Below are 13492 nucleotides of genomic sequence, written 5' to 3'. Positions count from 1 at the left end.
GGATCTGGGCTCTGCATCCCGTGTGGATGGAGTTCGATTCCGCTCACTCACGGGTAGGATCTGGGCTCTGCATCCCGTGCGGATGGAGTTCGATTCTGCTCACTCACTGGTAGGATCTGGGCTCTACATCCCATGTGGATGGAGTTCGATTCCCCTCACTCACGGGTAGGATCTGGGCTCTGCATCCCGTGTGGATGGAGTTCGATTCCGCTCACTCACGGGTAGGATCTGGGCTCTGCATCCCGTGTGGATGGAGTTCGATTCTGCTCACTCACTGGTAGGATCTGGGCTCTACATCCCATGTGGATGGAGTTCGATTCCGCTCATTCACGGGTAGGATCTGGGCTCTGCATCCCGTGTGGATGGAGTTCGATTCTCCTCACTCACGGGTAGGATCTGGGCTCTGCATCCCGTGTGGATGGAGTTCGATTCCGCTCACTCACGGGTAGGATCTGGGCTCTGCATCCCGTGTGGATGGAGTTCGATTCCGCTCATTCACGGGTAGGATCTGGGCTCTGCATCCCGTGTGGATGGAGTTCGATTCCCCTCACTCACGGGTAGGATCTGTGCTCTGCATCCCGTGTGGATGGAGTTCGATTCCGCTCATTCACGGGTAGGATCTGGGCTCTGCATCCCGTGTGGATGGAGTTCGATTCTCCTCACTCACGGGTAGGATCTGGGCTCTGCATCCCGTGTGGATGGAGTTCGATTCTCCTCACTCACGGGTAGGATCTGGGCTCTGCATCCCGTGTGGATGGAGTTCGATTCTCCTCACTCACAGGTAGGATCTGGGATCTGCATCCCGTGTGGATGGAGTTCGATTCTCCTCACTCACAGGTAGGATCTGGGATCTGCATCCCGTGTGGATGGAGTTCGATTCTCCTCACTCACAGGTAGGATCTGGGATCTGCATCCCATGTGGATGGAGTTCGATTCTCTTCACTCACGGGTAGGATCTGGGATCCGCATCCCGTGTGGATGGAGTTCGATTCTCCTCACTCACGGGTAGGATCTGGGATCTGCATCCCGTGTGGATGGAGTTCGATTCTCCTCACTCACAGGTAGGATGTGGGCTCTGCATCCCGTGTGGATGGAGTTCAATTCCGCTCACTCACCGGTATGATCTGGGCTCTGCATCCCGTGTGGATGGAGTTCGATTCTCCTCACTCACGGGTAGGATCTGGGCTCTGCATCCCGTGTGGATGGAGTTCGATTCTCCTCACTCACAGGTAGGATCTGGGATCTGCATCCCGTGTGGATGGAGTTCGATTCCGCTCACTCACGGGTCGGATCTGGGCTCTGCATCCCGTGTGGATGGAGTTCGATTCCGCTCACTCATGGGTCGGATCTGGGCTCTGCATCCCGTGTGGATGGAGTTCGATTCCGCTCACTCACGGGTAGGATCTGGGCTCTGCATCCCGTGTGGATGGAGTTCGATTCTGCTCACTCACTGGTAGGATCTGGGCTCTACATCCCATGTGGATGGAGTTCGATTCCGCTCACTCACGGGTCGGATCTGGGCTCTGCATCCCGTGTGGATGGAGTTCGATTCTCCTCACTCACAGGTAGGATCTGGGATCTGCATCCCGTGTGGATGGAGTTCGATTCCGCTCACTCACGGGTCGGATCTGGGCTCTGCATCCCGTGTGGATGGAGTTCGATTCCGCTCACTCATGGGTCGGATCTGGGCTCTGCATCCCGTGTGGATGGAGTTCGATTCCGCTCACTCACGGGTAGGATCTGGGCTCTGCATCCCGTGTGGATGGAGTTCGATTCTGCTCACTCACTGGTAGGATCTGGGCTCTACATCCCATGTGGATGGAGTTCGATTCCGCTCACTCACGGGTCGGATCTGGGCTCTGCATCCCGTGTGGATGGAGTTCGATTCTCCTCACTCACGGGTAGGATCTGGGCTCTGCATCCCGTGTGGATGGAGTTCGATTCCGCTCACTCACGGGTCGGATCTGGGCTCTGCATCCCGTGTGGATGGAGTTCGATTCCGCTCATTCACGGGTAGGATCTGGGCTCTGCATCCCGTGTGGATGGAGTTCGATTCCGCTCATTCACGGGTAGGATCTGGGCTCTGCATCCCGTGTGGATGGAGTTCGATTCTCCTCACTCACGGGTAGGATCTGGGCTCTGCATCCCGTGTGGATGGAGTTCGATTCTCCTCACTCACGGGTAGGATCTGGGATCTGCATCCCGTGTGGATGGAGTTCGATTCTCCTCACTCACAGGTAGGATGTGGGCTCTGCATCCCGTGTGGATGGAGTTCGATTCCGCTCACTTACGGGTCGGATCTGGGCTCTGCATCCCGTGTGGATGGAGTTCGATTCTCCTCACTCACGGGTAGGATCTGAGCTCTGCATCCCGTGTGGATGGAGTTCGATTCTCCTCACTCACGGGTAGGATCTGGGATCTGCATCCTGTGTGGATGGAGTTCGATTCTCCTCACTCACAGTTAGGATGTGGGCTCTGCATCCCGTGTGGATGGAGTTCGATTCTCCTCACTCACGGGTAGGATCTGGGATCCGCATCCCGTGTGGATGGAGTTCGATTCTCCTCACTCACGGGTAGGATCTGGGCTCTGCATCCCGTGTGGATGGAGTTCGATTCTCCTCACTCACGGGTAGGATCTGGGCTCTGCATCCCGTGTGGATGGAGTTCGATTCTCCTCACTCACGGGTAGGATCTGGGCTCTGCATCCCGTGTGGATGGAGTTCGATTCTCCTCACTCACAGGTAGGATCTGGGATCTGCATCCCGTGTGGATGGAGTTCGATTCTCCTCACTCACAGGTAGGATCTGGGATCTGCATCCCGTGTGGATGGAGTTCGATTCTCCTCACTCACAGGTAGGATCTGGGATCTGCATCCCGTGTGGATGGAGTTCGATTCTCTTCACTCACGGGTAGGATCTGGGATCCGCATCCCGTGTGGATGGAGTTCGATTCTCCTCACTCACGGGTAGGATCTGGGATCTGCATCCCGTGTGGATGGAGTTCGATTCTCCTCACTCACAGGTAGGATGTGGGCTCTGCATCCCGTGTGGATGGAGTTCAATTCCGCTCACTCACCGGTATGATCTGGGCTCTGCATCCCGTGTGGATGGAGTTCGATTCTCCTCACTCACGGGTAGGATCTGGGCTCTGCATCCCGTGTGGATGGAGTTCGATTCTCCTCACTCACAGGTAGGATCTGGGATCTGCATCCCGTGTGGATGGAGTTCGATTCCGCTCACTCACGGGTCGGATCTGGGCTCTGCATCCCGTGTGGATGGAGTTCGATTCCGCTCACTCATGGGTCGGATCTGGGCTCTGCATCCCGTGTGGATGGAGTTCGATTCCGCTCACTCACGGGTAGGATCTGGGCTCTGCATCCCGTGTGGATGGAGTTCGATTCTGCTCACTCACTGGTAGGATCTGGGCTCTACATCCCATGTGGATGGAGTTCGATTCCGCTCACTCACGGGTCGGATCTGGGCTCTGCATCCCGTGTGGATGGAGTTCGATTCTCCTCACTCACAGGTAGGATCTGGGATCTGCATCCCGTGTGGATGGAGTTCGATTCCGCTCACTCACGGGTCGGATCTGGGCTCTGCATCCCGTGTGGATGGAGTTCGATTCTCCTCACTCACGGGTAGGATCTGGGCTCTGCATCCCGTGTGGATGGAGTTCGATTCCGCTCACTCACGGGTCGGATCTGGGCTCTGCATCCCGTGTGGATGGACTTCGATTCCGCTCATTCACGGGTAGGATCTGGGCTCTGCATCCCGTGTGGATGGAGTTCGATTCCGCTCATTCACGGGTAGGATCTGGGCTCTGCATCCCGTGTGGATGGAGTTCGATTCTCCTCACTCACGGGTAGGATCTGGGCTCTGCATCCCGTGTGGATGGAGTTCGATTCTCCTCACTCACGGGTAGGATCTGGGATCTGCATCCCGTGTGGATGGAGTTCGATTCTCCTCACTCACAGGTAGGATGTGGGCTCTGCATCCCGTGTGGATGGAGTTCGATTCCGCTCACTTACGGGTCGGATCTGGGCTCTGCATCCCGTGTGGATGGAGTTCGATTCTCCTCACTCACGGGTAGGATCTGAGCTCTGCATCCCGTGTGGATGGAGTTCGATTCTCCTCACTCACGGGTAGGATCTGGGATCTGCATCCTGTGTGGATGGAGTTCGATTCTCCTCACTCACAGTTAGGATGTGGGCTCTGCATCCCGTGTGGATGGAGTTCGATTCTCCTCACTCACGGGTAGGATCTGGGATCCGCATCCCGTGTGGATGGAGTTCGATTCTCCTCACTCACGGGTAGGATCTGGGATCTGCATCCCGTGTGGATGGAGTTCGATTCTCCTCACTCACAGGTAGGATGTGGGCTCTGCATCCCGTGTGGATGGAGTTCAATTCCGCTCACTCACCGGTATGATCTGGGCTCTGCATCCCGTGTGGATGGAGTTTGATTCTCCTCACTCACGGGTAGGATCTGGGCTCTGCATCCCGTGTGGATGGAGTTCGATTCCGCTCACTCACGGGTAGGATCTGGGCTCTGCATCCCGTGTGGATGGAGTTCGATTCTCCTCACTCACAGGTAGGATCTGGGCTCTGCATCCCGTGTGGATGGAGTTCGATTCCGCTCACTTAAGGGTAGGAACTGGGCTCTGCATCCCGTGTGGATGGAGTTCGATTCTCCTCACTCACGGGTAGGATCTGGGCTCTGCATCCCGTGTGGATGGAGTTCGATTCTCCTCACTCACGGGTAGGATCTGGGCTCTGCATCCCGTGTGGATGGAGTTCGATTCTCCTCACTCACGGGTAGGATCTGGGCTCTGCATCCCGTGTGGATGGAGTTCGATTCTCCTCACTCACGGGTAGGATCTGGGATCTGCATCCTGTGTGGAAGGAGTTCGATTCTCCTCACTCACGGGTAGGATCTGGGCTCTGCATCCCGTGCGGATGGAGTTCGATTCTCCTCACTCACGGGTAGGATCTGGGCTCTGCATCCCGTGTGGATGGAGTTCGATTCTCCTCACTCACGGGTAGGATCTGGGATCTGCATCCCGTGTGGATGGAGTTCGATTCTCCTCACTCACGGGTAGGATCTGGGATCTGCATCCCGTGTGGATGGAGTTCGATTCTCCTCACTCACGGGTAGGATCTGGGCTCTGCATCCCGTGTGGATGGAGTTCGATTCCCCTCACTCACGGGTAGGATCTGGGATCTGCATCCCGTGTGGATGGAGTTCGATTCTCCTCACTCACAGGTAGGATGTGGGCTCTGCATCCCGTGTGGATGGAGTTCGATTCTCCTCACTCACGGGTAGGATGTGGGCTCTGCATCCCGTGTGGATGGAGTTCGATTCTCCTCACTCACGGGTAGGATCTGGGCTCTGCATCCCGTGTGGATGGAGTTCGATTCTCCTCACTCACGGGTCGGATCTGGGCTCTGCATCCCGTGTGGATGGAGTTCGATTCCCCTCACTCACGGGTAGGATCTGGGCTCTGCATCCCGTGTGGATGGAGTTCGATTCTCCTCACTCACGGGTAGGATGTGGGCTCTGCATCCCGTGTGGATGGAGTTCGATTCTCCTCACTCACGGGTAGGATCTGGGCTCTGCATCCCGTGTGGATGGAGTTCGATTCTCCTCACTCACGGGTAGGATCTGGGCTCTGCATCCCGTGTGGATGGAGTTCGATTCTCCTCACTCACGGGTAGGATCTGGGATCTGCATCCCGTGTGGATGGAGTTCGATTCTCCTCACTCACAGGTAGGATGTGGGCTCTGCATCCCGTGTGGATGGAGTTCGATTCCGCTCACTTACGGGTCGGATCTGGGCTCTGCATCCCATGTGGATGGAGTTCGATTCTCCTCACTCACGGGTAGGATCTGGGCTCTGCATCCCGTGTGGATGGAGTTCGATTCTCCTCACTCAAGGTAGGATCTGGGCTCTGCATCCCGTGTGGATGGAGTTCGATTCTCCTCACTCACGGGTAGGATCTGGGATCTGCATCCCGTGTGGATGGAGTTCGATTCTCCTCACTCACAGGTAGGATCTGGGCTCTGCATCCCGTGTGGATGGAGTTCGATTCTCCTCACTCACGGGTAGGATCTGGGCTCTGCATCCCGTGTGGATGGAGTTCGATTCTCCTCACTCATGGGTAGGATCTGGGCTCTGCATCCCGTGTGGATGGAGTTCGATTCTCCTCACTCACAGGTAGGATCTGGGATCTGCATCCTGTGTGGAAGGAGTTCGATTCTCCTCACTCACGGGTAGGATCTGGGCTCTGCATCCCGTGCGGATGGAGTTCGATTCTCTTCACTCACGGGTAGGATCTGGGCTCTGCATCCCGTGTGGATGGAGTTCGATTCTCCTCACTCACGGGTAGGATCTGGGATCTGCATCCCGTGTGGATGGAGTTCGATTCTCCTCACTCACGGGTAGGATCTGGGATCTGCATCCCGTGTGGATGGAGTTCGATTCTCCTCACTCACGGGTAGGATCTGGGCTCTGCATCCCGTGTGGATGGAGTTCGATTCCCCTCACTCACGGGTAGGATCTGGGATCTGCATCCCGTGTGGATGGAGTTCGATTCTCCTCACTCACAGGTAGGATGTGGGCTCTGCATCCCGTGTGGATGGAGTTCGATTCTCCTCACTCACAGGTAGGATCTGGGCTCTGCATCCCGTGTGGATGGAGTTCGATTCTCCTCACTCACGGGTAGGATCTGGGCTCTGCATCCCGTGTGGATGGAGTTCGATTCTCCTCACTCAATGGTCGGATCTGGGCTCTGCATCCCGTGTGGATGGAGTTCGATTCCCCTCACTCACGGGTAGGATCTGGGCTCTGCATCCCGTGTGGATGGAGTTCGATTCTCCTCACTCACGGGTAGGATCTGGGCTCTGCATCCCATGTGGATGGAGTTCGATTCTCCTCACTCACGGGTAGGATCTGGGCTCTGCATCCCGTGTGGATGGAGTTCGATTCTCCTCACTCACGGGTAGGATCTGGGCTCTGCATCCCGTGTGGATGGAGTTCGATTCTCCTCACTCACGGGTAGGATCTGGGCTCTGCATCCCGTGTGGATGGAGTTCGATTCTCCTCACTCACAGGTAGGATCTGGGCTCTGCATCCCGTGTGGATGGAGTTCGATTCTCCTCACTCACGGGTAGGATCTGGGATCTGCATCCCGTGTGGATGGAGTTCGATTCTCCTCACTCACGGGTAGGATCTGGGATCTGCATCCCGTGTGGATGGAGTTCGATTCTCCTCACTCACTGGTAGGATGTGGGCTCTGCATCCCGTGTGGATGGAGTTCGATTCCCCTCACTCACGGGTCGGATCTGGGCTCTGCATCCCGTGTGGATGGAGTTCGATTCTCCTCACTCACGGGTAGGATCTGGGATCTGCATCCCGTGTGGATGGGGTTCGATTCCCCTCACTCACGGGTCGGATCTGGGCTCTGCATCCCGTGTGGATGGAGTTCGATTCTCCTCACTCACGGGTAGGATCTGGGCTCTGCATCCCGTGTGGATGGAGTTCGATTCCCCTCACTCACGGGTAGGATCTGGGATCTGCATCCCGTGTGGATGGAGTTCGATTCTCCTCACTCACGGGTAGGATCTGGGCTCTGCATCCCGTGTGGATGGAGTTCGATTCTCCTCACTCACGGGTAGGATCTGGGATCTGCATCCCGTGTGGATGGAGTTCGATTCCCCTCACTCACGGGTCGGATCTGGGCTCTGCATCCCGTGTGGATGGAGTTCGATTCTCCTCACTCACGGGTAGGATCTGGGCTCTGCATCCCGTGTGGATGGAGTTCGATTTTCCTCACTCACGGGTAGGATCTGGGCTCTGCATCCCGTGTGGATGGAGTTCGATTCTCCTCACTCACGGGTAGGATCTGGGCTCTGCATCCCGTGTGGATGGAGTTCGATTCCCCTCACTCACCGGTATGATCTGGGCTCTGCATCCCGTGTGGATGGAGTTCGATTCTCCTCACTCACGGGTAGGATCTGGGCTCTGCATCCCGTGTGGATGGAGTTCGATTCTCCTCACTCACGGGTAGGATCTGGGATCTGCATCCCGTGTGGATGGAGTTCGATTCTCCTCACTCACGGGTAGGATCTGGGCTCTGCATCCCGTGTGGATGGAGTTCGATTCTCCTCACTCACAGGTAGGATCTGGGATCTGCATCCCGTGTGGATGGAGTTCGATTCTCCTCACTCACGGGTAGGATCTGGGCTCTGCATCCCGTGTGGATGGAGTTCGATTCTCCTCACTCACAGGTAGGATCTGGGATCTGCATCCCGTGTGGATGGAGTTCGATTCTCCTCACTCACAGGTAGGATCTGGGATCTGCATCCCGTGTGGATGGAGTTCGATTCTCCTCACTCACAGGTGGGATCTGGGATCTGCATCCCGTGTGGATGGAGTTCGATTCTCCTCACTCACGGGTAGGATCTGGGATCTGCATCCCGTGTGGATGGAGTTCGATTCTCCTCACTCACAGGTAGGATCTGGGATCTGCATCCCGTGTGGATGGAGTTCGATTCTCCTCACTCACGGGTAGGATCTGGGCTCTGCATCCCGTGTGGATGGAGTTCGATTCTCCTCACTCACAGGTAGGATGTGGGCTCTGCTTCTCAGCTGCTGGAGTACAGTCGATTCTGGGATTTGTTCCGGGTGTTTCGGGCCACCCAGAGGGAGGCATGGAAGGATATCTACTCACTATGTGTATGGTGGGATGTGGGCTTTGCCCATGTCGGGGTTCTAAGTTGGAGGGACTTTTGGAGGTCAATGGAGGCAGGGCTCTGAGATTGAGTCCAACCGCTGGGGACCCACAGTTATGGCAGGAGTGCCAGAGGAAGAAAGACAACCAGAGGACTCTGCAGGTTCAGCAGTCACGAGGCAGATCCAAACGTTGTGGGTTTGGACCATAGCTCACCCTTCTTTCACTCATAGGAGAAGAGGCGGGGAGTCCCAAAACAGGTAGTGGAGTTACTAGCTGCTGATGGCTCCTCCACCATGAATCCTGATGGAATCTACAAAGAAGTCTGCTCCTCCTGCGTGTCCTTGATCTCACATGCAGTGAGGTCTGGCTGATGGTTAATCCAGAGGACCTGTTGTTGCTGGTTTCTCCCTTGACTTGAGCTGAGCTGTCTACAGCCCTTCAACCATTCCAGAAGGGCAAGTACCCTGGCCAGGACAGCCTGATCGTTCAGTTTTTTTAGGTTTTCTAGGGTGTCTTGAGGGATGACTATAGTTTTGTCCTGGGGAGAGCCTAGCCACTGGGCAGATGCCCTTTCGTGGCAGAGAACTGTCATGAAGGAAGACGTCTGCCTGTGAAAGAATTGGCATCTGGTCTCTCTGTTGGACTATAAGATCTTCACCTGGGCAATGGCCAACTACCTTAGCTTAGTGTTGGGCAGATGATCCATCCTGCCAATCCTATCTGGTCCCAGGCCGCTGCATTCAGGATAACGTCCATCTAGTTCAGCACCTGATCTACCTGCTTCAGGAGACTGGGTCCCTGGCAGCATTTCTTTCCCTTGACAAGGCAGACCACAGTTTTCTGGTGGGCATTCTGCTTTTGGGCTCAGACCACACTTTGTAACCTGTGTTCAGCTCTTATACAACTGCCACATAATACCTTGTAAAGGTCAATGGATCGTTGACGGCGCCCATTCCAATTTGAAGAGGAGTACATCAGGGAAACCCCATGTCCAGCCAGTTGTATGCCATCTTTGTAGAGGCCTTTCTGTGTCTGCTTCGGAGGAAGTTCAGAGTGAAGCACCCTCTAAACCTTCCCAACACACACTCCTGGGGTCAAACACAGAGCGAATTTCCCTCCACACCGTCCCATCACACACTCCTGGGGTCAGACACAGAGTGAAGCTCCCTCTACACCGCCCATCACACACTCCTGGGGTCAAACACAGAGTGAAGCTCCCTCCACACCGTCCCATCACACACTCCTGGGGTCAGACACCGAGTGAAGCTCCCTCCACACTGTCCCATCACACACTCCTGGGGTCAGACACCGAGTGAAGCTCCCTCCACACTGTCCCATCACACACTCCTGGGGTCAGACACAGAGTGAAGTTCCCTCCACACCGTCCCATCACTCACTCCCGGGGTCAGATACAGAGTGAGGCTCCCTCCACACCTTCCCATCACACACTCCCGGGGTCAGACACAGAGTGAATCTCCCTCCACACCGTCCCATCACACACTCCCGGGGTCAGACACAGAGTGAAATTCCCTCCACACTGTCCCATCACATACAAATGGGTTGGGTGGGAGAGGAGGAAGAGTGGGGAAAGGGGGAGAGAGGGAGGAGATGGGGAGAGGGTGGGGGTGAGGGGTAAGAGGGGGAGGGGAAAGGGTAGAGATGTGGGGGAGGGAGGAGAGGGGTGGGAGAGAGGGTGAGGGAGAGGGTGGGAGGGAAGATGGGGAGAGGGGGAAATGGGAAACTCTCACCTTCTACTCCGGTGGCGACCAGGAACATTTTGTAGGTGACATGTAGGAGAAGTCGTGCCTTCAGCAGGTCTGTGAGTGCGGGCAGTCAGAGTTGGAGATCAGTCCTTCCCCTCCCCATCACAACACGCACCTCATCCTGTCCTGTTTGCCCCTGACATCCTTTTCTTCCCCCACTTTCCATAACACTTCCCTTCCTCCTCCTCCCGTCCTGCTCCCTCCATCACCATCTTCACTTCCACACCCTTTCCTTCCCTATCCCTCCTACTACTCCTCCTCAATCCCATCTCTCTCCATTCCCAGTCCCTCTATTCCTTTCCCTCCTCCTCCCCTTCCCACTTTCCAATCTCCCCATTCCCTGCCCCTTCCTCACTCCCCACTCCCCATTCCCAGTCCTTCATTCCTGTTCTCCCCTGTTACACCCACTCTTCCCTTCCCCTTCTCACCCGGTCTATCCCTTTCCCGTCTCCTCCCCAGCCTCTCCATTGCTCACCCTCCACTCACCCCCAACACCTGATGTTCTGCCCAGCACCCCCACCTCCCCACCCTCAGGGTTACGTTGCCCCCTCTCCCATCAGCCAAGGGGGTGTCTGCCTGAAGGGATGTCCACTCACGGGCAAAGTAACAGGAGATGCAGAAGAGGAGTAGGAAGATGCCCAGGAAGGTGATGTCTGTCTCTAAGATCCCTGTGGGGAAAGGTGGTCATCAGGACAGTGGCCAAGTCCCCTCTGGCCCATCCCCTCTTCTCTCAGCCCTGTCAGACTTGCTTTCTGCATCTGCACCAGCTTCTCTTCCCCTTTGTGTCATTCTATCCCTGTTCTCGTTCCAACCCAGTCTTCCGTTATCTCCAGCTCCCTCCTGACTCGATTCCCTGTGGAGAACTCCTTCCCTTCCTTATCCCATCTCAAAACCCCTCCAACTCCCCTGAGCTCCTCAGGATGCCCCAGAACTGAGCATGTCCACCTGCTCAACTATCTCCTTTGATTTCCAGTGAGGATAAAATTCCTGGGGTTTCTCCTCCGCTCTCAAGGGTCCTTCCCCTTCTGTTCCATTCTCTTGGTTCCTGGGCATAAACATCTCACAGGACTGACCCTGAGCCCAATACGTTAATGCAATCGTGACGAAGGCACGTCAGCAGCCATAATTTAGGGGAGGTTGAGGAAACCTGGTATGTCACTGAAGACTCCAGAAAATTCCTTCGGAGCACAGAGAGCATTCGGACCGGCTGCACCTCTGCCTGGTGTGGGGGCTCCAATGCAAAGTATCGAAAGAGGCTGCAGAGGGTTGTGGACACAACCCTCCCCACCTCGAGACAGCGCCTCAAGGTGACATCCATCACTAAAGACTCTCACTGTTCAGGACATTCCCTCTTCTCACTACTACCACTGGGGAGGGGATACAGGAACCTAAAGATCCACACTCAATTCATGAACACGTTCTTCCCCTCTGCCATCAGATTTCTGAATGGTCCATGAACACATCATCCCTTGTTATCCCTCTTTTGTGCCATTCATTTATTTTTTTGTAATTGATCTAATCTAATTCTGATGGTTTCTCTGCAACCTTCCATCTCTCCTCCTCCCCTCCATCTTCCTTCCCACCCAAACCTCTCATCCCTCCCTGTACTCAATAATCTACCCTCACTCCTCTCCTCCCTCATCACTGCCATTTTCTCATCTCCCCTTCCCATTTCACTCCTTAATTCCCTCCCCATCCCCTTCCCTTGACTTTCTTTCTCCCGTCGCTCCCCCCTCCGTCACATCTCGGCCTCCCTTGCCTCTTCAAACCCCCTGCCCCAAATTCACCTTATCCGTACCCACTCTCTCCTCCTCCCTCCATCCCCATCCCTCCCTCCCAGTCTCACACCGTCACCCTGGAGGGAAAAAGGTAGAATCGGGCCATTCAGCCCCTCCGTCCTGTCCTGTCATTCATAAGTGACCACGGCAGATCTAACCCTTCTGACCCAAGTTTCCACTCTCCTTCAATCCCTCCCCAGTCTCCCAAGCGTTTACTGCTGCATCTATCCCCAACCCGACAGTGCACTTCATTATCCCTCCACTCTCTGTGTAAAAAACCCTACCTCCAACACCCCCCCTTATGTTTTCCTCCAACTTTAAAATTATGCTCTCTCGTATTTGCGATCGTCAGACTTGGAAAAAGTTTCTGGCTGTCCATGAGAGGCATGCCACCTCTCATCCTCCTTCACTGCAATGAGAAAACCCTAGCTCGCTCAGCCTCTCCTCTAACAGTAATCTATTCTCCACCACCCACACGGGGGAAGGAGGCATCTCATCTCCCCTCCGCTGTCCTCTCGGAGTCTGAGGTCCGCCCCTCCACCTTCCAAACTCCAGTGGGTACAGATTCCATTCACCCAAAGCTTGAAACCACACCCCAGCCCCGAGCCTCCAACGTACCGGCCTCGTCCGCTGAGAACTCCTGTGTCCAGAAGGAGTGGCCGTTGGTGAGTTTCATCTCGTAGTGAAGCTGCAGCCCACTGCTCTGTGGGTGAGATGGGAGGGAGGGGCTGTTAGTGCCTGAGGGAGGGCATCTTGGCGTTTTAGTGCCCCAAGAGGGGGAACCATGGGAGGAGAGGGGATGTCAGTGCTTCAAAGGGAGGGGTTATTAGTGAGTGGGGGAGGGCACCACAGGGAGGGGAGGGGATATTAGTCTCTGAGGGAGGTACCACAGGGAGGGGAGAGGTTTTTAGTGTCAGTGGGGAGGGAACCACAAGAATTGAAGTGCATGTTTTTGCCTGGGGATGGGAGGAGTTGTTAGCGACCCAAGGGAGGAGCACCAAGGGGCAGGGAAAGAGAGTTGGTGTCCCTAGGGTGGGGTACTATGGGGAGACGAGGGGTTGTCAATGTCTGAGAGAGGGCACTACGGGGAGGGGAGGAGTTGTTAATGACCCAAGGGGAGGCATCACAAGAGAAGAGGGGGTGTTAGTATGCAGGGGCGGTGGTCACCATGGCGAGGACAGAGAGGTTGTTAATACCTTGTGGGAGGGGCACCATGAGGCG

The 13492-nt window shown here is 55.6% G+C and overlaps 1 protein-coding gene across 2 annotated transcripts in view; it reads right to left on the bottom strand.

Annotated features, from left to right (window-relative positions):
- tmem145 (transmembrane protein 145) overlaps window positions 1–13492 on the bottom strand; it is a 60880-nt gene that overhangs the window by 20835 nt on the left and 26553 nt on the right. For both annotated transcript variants that reach the window (XM_059968204.1, XM_059968212.1), the window contains 3 exons: window positions 12890–12974; window positions 11090–11161; window positions 10479–10547 (listed from right to left, as the gene is read on the bottom strand). In XM_059968204.1, coding sequence (XP_059824187.1) covers window positions 10479–10547; window positions 11090–11161; window positions 12890–12974 — 226 coding nt within the window. The remainder of the gene's footprint in view (window positions 1–10478; window positions 10548–11089; window positions 11162–12889; window positions 12975–13492) is intronic.

The sequence above is a fragment of the Hypanus sabinus genome, chromosome 1 (assembly GCF_030144855.1).
Source record: "Hypanus sabinus isolate sHypSab1 chromosome 1, sHypSab1.hap1, whole genome shotgun sequence".
Lineage (NCBI taxonomy): Eukaryota > Metazoa > Chordata > Chondrichthyes > Myliobatiformes > Dasyatidae > Hypanus > Hypanus sabinus.
The sequence above is the reverse complement of the archived record's forward strand: the minus strand, read 5'-3'. Positions and strand labels throughout refer to the sequence as shown.